Source organism: Triticum aestivum, chromosome 7A (genome assembly GCF_018294505.1).
Source record: "Triticum aestivum cultivar Chinese Spring chromosome 7A, IWGSC CS RefSeq v2.1, whole genome shotgun sequence".
Classification (NCBI taxonomy): domain Eukaryota; kingdom Viridiplantae; phylum Streptophyta; class Magnoliopsida; order Poales; family Poaceae; genus Triticum; species Triticum aestivum.
In genome coordinates this window covers 159,058,938-159,070,127 of record NC_057812.1, presented here as the reverse complement: position 1 = coordinate 159,070,127, position 11,190 = coordinate 159,058,938, and the positions used below count along the sequence as shown (strand labels likewise).

General features: G+C 41.6%; 1 protein-coding gene across 1 annotated transcript; it reads left to right on the top strand.

Annotated features, from left to right (window-relative positions):
• The first annotated feature begins 950 nt into the window (after positions 1-950).
• Positions 951-9,819, top strand: LOC123149145 (nucleolin). The gene is made up of 11 exons (XM_044568677.1): positions 951-1,895; positions 2,449-2,810; positions 2,914-3,003; positions 4,269-4,505; positions 5,570-5,776; positions 5,868-6,183; positions 6,252-6,430; positions 6,531-6,619; positions 6,711-6,760; positions 8,641-8,693; positions 9,579-9,819. The coding sequence occupies exons 1-11, from the start codon at positions 1,034-1,036 to the stop codon at positions 9,675-9,677; spliced, it is 2,544 nt and encodes an 847-aa protein (XP_044424612.1). The 5' UTR covers positions 951-1,033; the 3' UTR covers positions 9,678-9,819.
• Positions 9,820-11,190: the final 1,371 nt, after the last annotated feature.

The following is an 11,190-nucleotide window of genomic DNA, read 5'->3' as shown; positions in this document are numbered from 1 at the left end:
TATCAATCATATATTTTATTTTTTAAATATATATAAAATAAATAATTTAAATGTATATGAAAAATGTTGATAGCATACAAAAAAATGTTTGTGACATTTTCAAATTATTGACGCATTTCAAAAATTGTATGTGACATTATAAAAGAAATGTTAATCATGTATTTAGAAAATATTAAACGTATGAAAAATATATGTTTCAGATGTATATGAAGAATGTACAATGTTTATGAAAAAGGCAGGCATCCGACATGTATTTGAAACAAATTGTAATCATTGTATTTGAAAATGCTAATCATGTATTAAATTAATAAATGTTCATACAAATATTCTTGATGTAAACAAAATATGTAGACATCAAAACATTTATTTCAAACTTTGTGAATTTTAAAAAATGTTTAACATGTACAGTATAAGGGCGCGTTCGGCAGTCCACCAACTTCTTCAAATTCTAGAATCTGCAGAGCAACTATTTGATGGCTCCAAGTATTTTAACTACTGCTTCGGGAGCGGAGCCATGGAGCCGAGGGAAATCGAACGCGGCCCAAAAATAAATGTTTCACATGTACATAAAAAATGTACATAGAAAGGGATAACGACACAAACAACACATACCAAAAAATAAAAAGTCAATAAAAATGGTTCTAAAAATCATGAAAACTATAAATAAAAACACATAAAAAGAAAGAAAGAAAAAACCCAAAGAAAACCACTGAAAAATAAGGAGAAATGAAGAAAACCGAAGAAAAAGAAAGAAATAATAGAAAAAACTAGTGAAAACCGATTTTTTTTACAGAAGCACATACCTGAGGCCCACTCCGTTTCGGGCCCCAGGGCAGCCGCCCCCCAGCCTTCGGGAGCCTCAGGTATGTGTACTTCTGGGCCCCGAAACGGAGTACGACCCAAGTTCAGTGACCGGTGATGTTTTTTTCCCCTTTCATGAAACTGATCGAATCAGACACATCTCCAATCTCCACCCTCGCCGTTGAACCACGACACCCGACCTCAACACAGCAAACCCTCGGCGACCTTCCTCATGCCTCCAGCCAAAGCCAAGAAACTCCGGCGGGCCGCGGCTGCGGCCGCCCCCCCAGAGAGCTCCCCGGCGCCCCCTCCGGCTGCGGCGGAGACACCTCCCGCGGCTGCCACCCCAGAGAGATCCCCGGCGCCCCCTCCGGCTGTGGCGGAGACCCCTCCGGCGGCCGCCACCCCAGAGAGATCCCCGGCGCCCCCTCCGGCTGTGCCGGAGACCACTCCCGCTGCCGCCCCGCCAGAGACCTCTCCGGCGCGCGCTCCGGTTGTGGCGGCGACCCCTCCCGAGTCGTCGGAGGCTAGTGTTACGGTTGCGGAGGATGGTGGCGGGAAGGACAAGATGGCGGTGGAGGATCTCGGTGAGGTGGAGCGTGAGGAGGCCACCGGGGCGGAGTCCGTAGAGGAGGAGCCCGAGGAGGAGGAGCCGGAGGAGGTGGAGGAGTCGGAGGAGGTGGAGGAGGTGGAGGAGTCGGAGGAGGTGGAGGAGGAGGAGGAGGAGGAGGAGGACCCTGATGGGGAGGATGATCCCGAGGAAGCGGAGGAGGATGCTGAGGACGTGGAGGAGGATCCTGAGGACCCAGAGGAGGAAGCCGACGCAGTCGAGGATGATGAGGAGGATACGGTGCTGGCGGCTGGGTCGGAGAAGACGGTGACTGTGGAGGGCGGTGCTGAGGAGGAAGCGATGGTGACCATATCCAAGGAGGGCGGCGGTGAAGTTACGGGGTTAGAGTCTGCCGTGGTAGAGGAGCCCGAGGAGGCTGCTAATGTGGATGAGGGACAAGAAGAGGCAGAAGAGGAGGAAGCTGAAGAGGATGCAATGGAAGAGGATGCTACAGAGGTCCCGGGAGATGGCGCCACCCCAGATGGTAAGTAGGGCTGCCTATTCTTTTTCATGGTAATAATAATCTTGTTTTTGACTGGACTTGTTTAGATGTTATCGCTTACAGTTGAAGTCATTAGGTTGAGGGTGGAGGAACGAGATATTGATCAATGTTGCATGGAAAATTGAGATTTTGTACCCTCACTTGCTTATTGGTGAGCACTTATGTGTCAAAATGGACCGAAGACATGGAACTGACAATTAGCCGATTCATATATGCCCAATTTTGACGGTTTCTTATATGAAGCGAGGTTGCCCATAGAGACTGAGTGCCATCTCATTAAACATGCCCCCTCATGGTTGGAATGTTCAGTAGTTTATTTGTCTATTGGCATCAAATATTAAAATCTATTTGTGAGGAATACTGCGGAGTATTTTTGTCATATAATGCACATTCTTATGCTGAACATTATGCATGACACTGTTTCCTGTCCGATCAAAAATGCGAATTGCATGCAAAACTCATGTTTCTCGTGCCCTATACTATCTCCAATTAGTCGGTGGTTTTAATGTGGTCATCTTTTCCATGTATACTCCAGACATGAATGAACTATCTGAAGAAGAACATGAAGAATCTGGGCATGAAGGTACACATGGGAATAACAACGAGGGTGGTGTTGCCTGCCAGTTGAGTGTCCATTCTGAGGCGCAGAATGGTCAACTTGACTCCTCATTGCCTACACTAGGTTCAGTTTCAGTGGGCAATACTAAAGACTTGCAAGTATTTCTTCATGGATTGCCTAAGGATTGTGCTGAGAAAGACATTACAGAGGTCTTTTCTCAATTCGGAGAGATTGAATCTATTAAAACAATTAGAAAAAAGAACAGCATTGCATTCGTTCGTTATATGAGCACTGAAGCTGCAAAGAAGGCTCTTGCCGAATTTAAGGAGGGAGCTGAGGTTTTGACGCAATAAACCCTTCTGTCCTTCAAATGGTTTTCTTTGAATATGTCTTAGTTTGTTGAATAAGGCCATTATTTTCCTTGCATATTATTTTTCTCAGGTGACAGGGGGAAGGGTTAAAGTATCAGCTTCTAGAGGTGATAATACCCTTTACCTTAGCAACATCTGCAAAAGCTGGACAAAAGAGCAGGTAAGATATAACAAGCTTTTTCTGATCCTGATGTTTAGAAAATCCATACATATACTCTTTCAAGAGTGCTATAGTCTGAACTGTATGTTGAATATTAGAATATTTCCATATCAATAGGAACTTATTGAGGCTGTTTGGCTCTTTGGAAGATATTGAATTAAAAAAAAACTAATCTTTATATGTGTATGAAAGGCTTTTTGTTTGGTGCACTGTTTCTGTTTTTTAGTAGAACGACTAGTCGTAACTGAAAGTCGACTCAACATGTCGACTCGAATAATCGACTAGTTGCGACTAGTCCAAGTTTTTGAGTCGAATGACTAAAAGCTAGCCCCGCCTGTCATATTTTTTTTTCTATTTGCTCGCCCAATCCCCCCGTGAAACCTAGATCGAGACTAGTCCCCCCCCCCCCCCCCCCCCCGACCCAAACCTATCCTCCTGTAACCCTCTCCCTTGCCCCTTGGCCGACTCTGCTGCCCCACAATCCTGCCGGCCGGCGCCACCGCAAGCTGGTTGCTGCTCCTCCCCTGTACCTATTACTTAACTCATGTCGACTAGTCGACCATGAGTATAGACTAGTCACGACTAGTCAAGAGTCGTACCACAGAACGACTCGAAAACAGTGGTTTGGCGCCATCATGCCGTAACTGAAATGATGCTGATCTTTCTAATAGAATAGGATTATGGTATAAAATTAACATTTTGGATACAAAGATGTGTTCATTCACTTAGTTTATAAGATATGAGATGAGGCCTGATCTACCTGTACAATTCCACAAACCACTAATTGAAGTTTTTCTGTTTTATAACCAAATAGTGTTGATAATGGGTGTCAGGGGTACTTCAAGTACCACAAACTACTAATGGAATGTTTTTATGTTTTATGTCTTATTCAAACAAATTAATATAGCAAGAGTCATGGACCTCATGGAAGCGTACAGTGAAAACTGCATATGTTACAAGCACTAATGTGTGGAAAGTTTCTAATTAATAGGAACTAGGTTGTCTAGCCTCATTTGTGATTTTTTTTGCCATCAAAGGTATTATATTTTATATGAATAATTTCTTTGTGAATTATGTATATATTCAAGGACTGACAGTTGATCCTCTATGCAAATGGAATGGTTGCATACATCATGATTCATTCTTGTTTATCTTGTTGTATTGGTATAATAGAAAACAAATTTCCACCAGCTTCCAATTGTTTCTCAAGATGCGACAACTTCTGCTTCATTTAGTTTAATTGTTTTCTCAACTTTATTTTGTAGGTGCGAACTTCCTTGAGAAGTATCGGAATCGATGGATTTGATATGAGTTTACCCGTTGATCCTGAAACTGGAGGACAAAACCGAGGGATTACTTTTCTCAAATTTGCTTCGCCTGACAACGCCAAAGCTGCATCTCAGCTGCTACAGCAACCAGATGCATTGATTACCATTGTTAAAAGTGTGAAGGAATCTGCTCAAATCCCTACAGAATCAAGCCTGGAGCTTGCTATGCTGCAGGTAAAGCAGCTATTGCCAGTTTAGTATGTTCTAAGATATTAAGATGTCTTGCATAATTGTGAGTTGATTCATTGCTAATTCATCAATTTTGGCTGTTAAGAGTTATTTGAACAACTTAATGAACTTATCTTTTGAATGCTGTCTCGAGTCAGAAATAGCAGTTCCTAATACCAGCTAGGTTTGTTTGGTGAAACTTTTGGAGCATGAACACATATTTAGGTTGCACGTTTTTGAAGACTGAACTATGTTAAACCATAGAAAACATCAACTATAACCAAATAGACCAACAACCTACAGAAGGTTAGTTGGCTGTATATATATATATTTTTATACTTAAACTTCAACCTTGGGACTTCTGCTCTTTCGCTTGGTCTTGGTTGTTTTGGATCGAGTTGTCAGGATTGTGATTCATCCTACACGTACCGGCCCAATTTGCCTATTCTCATCCGTTCATAGACAATCCATTTTGTTCCTTCCTGCTGCCATGAGCCCACAACCTCCTTACCCTTAAATCAGCCTTGCAAGGTCTTGTAGCACAAGAGAAACCTTGCACAAATGCCTCACTCAGATGTTGAAGGGGTATGATCATGCACATCAGGAGTTAAGGTTGCTGAATTGAGTTATTGAGGTCTCTCTTTTCCCAGTGCTCAGTTGGTGGTGATAGGACCGTAGGAGTTAAGCCCACCAATTTTAACACTCCATGTCTGGTACCATTGGAAGTTCTGCATTGACTTTGGTCTCATGCCCATGTCTGCGGCCCCATATGTGCCTCTGTGCGCCTGATATGGTGCTGCATCAATCCTGGTAACTGGGTGTTGGCCAGTTTTAGGGAATACAGAACTAGGCTCGACCGTTGTTAAAGAACCAGAAGTTGCCCAGCAGTTTATAGAATATTAAAGGTATCTTAAATCATTCCAAGCATCCCACAACCAAGTTCAGTACTATGTTTTGTATGCAAGTCTATACTTAAGCTAAACCGCATGTGCTTAATAGCCTTTAGTACTTTGCACCTGGAAATACTGTCATTGTTTTTGTTTCGTAATTTACTGTTACTTTGTCTGTAGGTTAAAACAGTATACCTCGAACATGTTCCTCTTTCTTGGGATAAGGGCAAAGTTAAAGAATGTTGCAAAGCATATGGGGTGATTCAGGATGTTCACATTTTAAAGAAGTCAAAAACGAAAACTTCTTTTGTTGAATTCTCATCCAGGAAGAGTGCATTAGCTTGTGTGGAAGGAATAAACAGTGCCAATATTGGTGGTGAAGTTAAGGTATCCTAAATCCTGCTTGTATTGGTTCTCATCTAAAACTGCTATAGTTCTTGCTAACTTGGCCAGACAACTGTTCTTTTTCTGTACCTAGCTGGCTGCAAGTCTTGCTCGACCACGTCGGGAAACACAACTGGACAAGAAGAGTGCTAAAGGTGGGGTCAAGGTCAATAGTGATGCAACTTCCAAAGACACCAACAATTCTATTAAGAAAAAGAACCAGAATAGGGAGGTCAGAGTGAAGAAGGATTCACCACATAAATTGCGAAAAGGTGATGTGAGCAAGCTGACCTCACATGTTGATGCGAAAGTACCACAATCATCCAACCCATCTAAAGGCAAACGGAAAGCTGGAAAGACTGAAAATACCGCTGTAAATGAAAGGGCACCGAAGAGAGCACGGAAGAATCGTATGTTCTCTGACAATTTGGTTTAAGTTTGTTAATGGGTACTATTTCTTATACATGTTATTGTGCAGGTGGTGTTCTGACAAAACCTTCCAACAGAACATCTCATGGTGGTCATGCTAGAGTTCCCTATGCAGGAGAATCTTCTGGAAACATTAAGCGCCCTGTGGGACCTCAATATGTAACTGGCAACCAATCTTACCCCATTGCGGGCGCATCTTCCAGATCTAAACCAAATGCTCGTGACCTGGTATACATGAAAATTCTTGATCTTAATATTCACATTCTCATAATCTTATGTCATACGTGTTTCATGTATAAATTAGTATATACTGCCTCCATGCCTTTAGGAACCTCATGCTGGATACATCCCTCCTACAAATCGTGTTCGTGCACCTGCAAATCATGTTCCAGTCACCTATGTTTATGATCATCCGAGGTTTTGTTTCCAATCAACTTTCTGCTTACTTGATACTGATGAGATCTTTGCCAAATATTTAAATTATCTGGGGTTTTCCATGGTTTTGCAGAAGCGCACCATCCACTATCCATCACATTGACGGTCTTCCTTATGCTAGAGGTACAATCTTGAAAATTGTTATTACATGTACATGTGCATATTTTAATAACTGTAATAACTGCACATAATGGACATTGTAATTTAATTGTGATATACTTTTAAGTATATCTTATAGACTGGAAGTTGTAGTTTTTGTTTATCTTGGAATAAGCGTATGTTTACCACGGTCAACTAGCCTGAATCCAGAAATTACCCACCAGTTGCAAAGGCACGTTGCAACTCTCGACGACCAAAACCGGTTTGATTACAGCCGTGGCTTGTTTCATAAGCGGTTTTCTGTCTGTAGGCCGCCGCATAGCCGTTGTTTCCATGTTGCTGGACACATCCCTAGTGGGTCCATATGACAACCCTCCACCTGTTAGATTTACCCTGTCTTTCTTAGGCACCAATAAGAATGTCAACTGCAGCTCCTGCTTGCCTCAGCCATCTATGATGCACCGATACTTTGTTAAGGCCACATATCTATAGCAATACATGTATGTGACACCCGGTAACTCTCCAACATGTAAATTGGCTAGCAGATTTAAATACTTCAATTCTCAACACAGACTGTCTAATACAGCCACAGCCCATTAAGCATGTACTGCATGAAAAAAAGCAGTACACCCTGGGAGGGAGGGAGGCTTGCTCTAGCGTTTGCTCTGGATGTGTGAACATAATTCTCATATCTCCAGAGTTGTAAAAATAAGGACAACGTTGCCTCTATCGGCAACGAGCTGCCGAGGCCTGTTGTACAGGTGTTGCATCTACCCTTGCTCTATTCTTCTTCCCATCACAGGCTTCTTATCTCATCCACTGTAGCCACGACTTCTATCCAATGGGTCTTCTGCACGAGGAGACGATGACGCCACCCCTCCTGCACTACAAAATGCCTGCCGGTATCTATGTCCACGGGTAATGTATCATATTCACAATAGGTGAAGGCGGCGCGCCTGGCTGGGTCCGATCAGTCCTAATCTCCATGGGGCTCGGTGCGACTGCCTCAATGCAATTGCCCTCAATCTGGAGCTGGAGGACTTGTTGGCCGACCTCGCCCCCCCTTCCCCTGGAAAGATGTCATCAGCGGCGCTGGCTGTAACCGAGCCCTTGGCCGTGGCTGAAGATCATTTAGCCCCACACTTGCTCAAGAGCCCACATAACCGAATAGCTAAATTTTATACATATGGTACTCAAAGTGGCGTTGTGTGATTCTGTGGGGGAAGAATAATTTCGGCGGTACATCAGAGAATCCTTGAACCTTTCCCCCCCATTACCTTAGGTCCATACTGCTGAGATAGCAGTAGTTAGAATACCTTGTTTTTCTTTTAAGGCATTCTACCTTTTTGCTTGGTCAGTCTTCAGCTGTTTTTTCTTTATTTTTTTAAATTGCATTACTCAAAAGCCAAAGGCCAGCTTACATAAGATCATTACAACGAGAAGCAAGATATAGACCATGACATGGCGGTCGTCTTTTTTGACTTTGGTCCCTAACACAAAAAGTCGAAAGGGTGAAACCCAAAACAATGTTTAAAATGGGTGAGCGGTAGACCACCTCGTTTCGGACACTATCGGAGAACATGTGCACTTTCAACGAGCAAAGGCCCAGCTGAGAGCAGTTCAAAATGTTTTTTGCCGAAAACCGGTGGTCAAATTAACCAACATTAGACTTGGGACAATGGTTTTTGTGTTGAATAGTAACCACAGTGGAGAACACCAACTCAGTCTTCAGCTATGAATTTGAGAACTTGATTAGAATTGAGTTGGATACATTTTAGGTGGTGCTATTGAATTGATTTTGTTTGAACTCTTACGTTAGGTTCATTGTTTATTGTATCCTAGTACTTGCTCTCAGTTAGGCAAAGATAGTTCAGTTTGTAATACATTTTTGTTGCATTTGACAGAAATAGCAGCTCCACCACCAGCCTATGGGTACACAAGCAATCCTCAATACCAGGTTTGTATACTTGTCCTACTCATTCACTGCAATGTCTTTGTATTTTCAGTCTGAAGTAGTATCAATGTACAGTATGCATACCCCACAAGAGCACAATGCTGGTTCTGTTCCGAAGTATTTGTGTCTGCTGCTAAAAGATACTGCATTTGTTGGAAAATTAAATTGATATAATTTGCCAAATACACTTTATTGTGTCAGTATAACTGTATTCATCCTGATGTCATAATTAAAGGTAGTTATTCATATATTGGGAATTTCTTTTAGAAACCAGATATGTCACTTCTTTCTGGGACCAACCATCTTAGAAATCGTTAAACCCACATCCAACTCAGTGGTTGACTTTTCACCCTACTTCAAGATTTCAAGCATCGTTTTAGTAGTGCATACTAGAGAAGTAAAAAAGTATATACCATGGAGTTACTTTCCATGATAAATCTTTATTATGTATCCTATATGACTAGATAGGTGATCCTGATCCCTACTAACATATCTCCCTCAACATGCATGGGAAAAGTCCACCTCAACATGCTACCATGTATGCGAAAAGACTCAGCCGTTTACATTTTATCACGCTAACTTGTATTAATTAAATATTTTACAACTCAACAATATACAATAACTCGTGTATTTTCAGTTTCATTGTCATATTATTGATCTAGATATGCATATACCGTGCAATCAAAACTCTGGAATATATTGCAACCAATTCTAGTATCTAGTATTAGTGGTGAAGCTGTTAGAAATTTGGTAGTATTACTATGTATGTTAGTTATAGAAGTGTCAGAATGGCCTTTTGAGAACGTGAGTAATGTTTGTAAACCTTCGTTTATCATCTTCCTGAAATCTGTGGTCGGTGGTCCGTAACCGAGCTATTTTGGTGCGCAGGATGGATATGCATACGCCTACCACCCCCCGCCTCATCCAAGTGGATCTTACCACTACCCAGGAACCGGCGCATATAGCCCTCGAAGGAGATACTACTGACTAAAATCCTAGTGCCAAGTCAATGCTTTCATCTCATGTAATACTACAAATACAGAACGTTTGCAGTTTTCAGGGACCCTCATGTTGTTTTGCTAGATGGCTGACGCTGGAAAGAAGTAAAGTTCAGTTTTGTCGGCGCTTAGATCTTCGGTTTATATTTGAATGAAAGTGCATCATTAGGAGAATGGCATTTTGGATCTCGGCCTCCATGGAGGCTGGATTTTTGAAAAATTCAAAATTAAAAAAAAATTTGGTTTCAAAAAAATCTGATTTTTTTTACAAGTAAACAAGGATGTGAGGCATATGTGTGTAAAATTTCATGATGAAATATGTTGAAACGCGATTTGTACAAAAAGACATTCATGGCCTGGGAGGATGAATGGTATCATGTGTTAAAAAGTCCTAGATTTGTCTTTTTTTTTCTGCACAGCCCTCATTTCAATGTATTTCATCCTGAAAATTTACATTATGCTTTCATCTGTCTTTGTATTTTTCAAAACTTTTTAAAATGTAAAATGTATGATTTCATGAATTTTGAATTTTGTATTTTGAGGCCTCCACGGAGCTCGGCCTTTAAAAGCAATTTCTGCACCATTAGTCCATATGAACTTGGAGGGGACGAATGGTCCATAAGACTACAAAAGTTGTGGGCCTATCACCAAAAACTCGTTTACATTTTGGTCTAAGAATACATGACCAAACCTGATATGGTTTTTCTTTGAGCGGGTCTTCACGAAAGTCTGTCCTTATAAGAGCGTTTATATTTCTTTTACACAGGGAGTACATCTCCTTCAAGGCATCAAAGTACTCTTTATTGTAAGATGATCACCATATTATCTTTTACAATATCAACAATCTTTGCAGGTGGATCTTTTATCCACCCTACACACATGTTACTTGTAACTAGTTTCAGCATAATTAGTCTTTTTAGGAGCATGCTTAAAAATAATATGTGAGAAATCATACGCAAGGTGATATATATCATCAAAAATTGCTACCGGTAGACAACCTCAATTCTTTATTGTCTCTATCACTTTGATGTTATCGGAGTTCACCTTTATGCGGTTACACCCGACTTGAGACCAAACCGTAAGGCCAGTGCCTCGACAATAAGCGCATCTCCGCACCAATCGATTTTCCCGTTTTCTACCGCGACGAATTTGCCATTCAAGTCTTTGATGACAACGTTATACGAGCCCTTGAGTAAGTCTGGGTCAAAAGCACCATCCACGTTTAGCTTCACATAGTTGCTCCTTGATCTTTCCAACCATGTCGCTTGATCGTTGCCTTTGCATCACTCGCCATAGTATAGTTAGCAACCAAAGTTGTGATTGCCATTGCTATGAACTTAGGTTCATGGGCCTTTTCATTATGCACTAACTTTCTCCTCTCCCAGAATTAATACCAAGAACCAATAGCAATTGCTTTCATTAAATTTTCCAGATGGAGTACACTTCCTCCCAAGGCACTACATCGAGCACCACATGGCACATGCGCAAGCCAGCAAGTGCCT

Bases quoted from the DNA above. Each gene is read 5' to 3' on its own strand.
- LOC123149145 (XM_044568677.1), top strand. From the start codon at position 1,034: ATGCCTCCAGCCAAAGCCAAGAAACTCCGGCGGGCCGCGGCTGCGGCC. The intron at 1,896-2,448 runs GTAAGTAGGGCT...TGTATACTCCAG, and splicing joins AGATGGCGCCACCCCAGATG to ACATGAATGAACTATCTGAA. The intron at 8,694-9,578 runs GTTTGTATACTT...TTTGGTGCGCAG, and splicing joins CAAGCAATCCTCAATACCAG to GATGGATATGCATACGCCTA.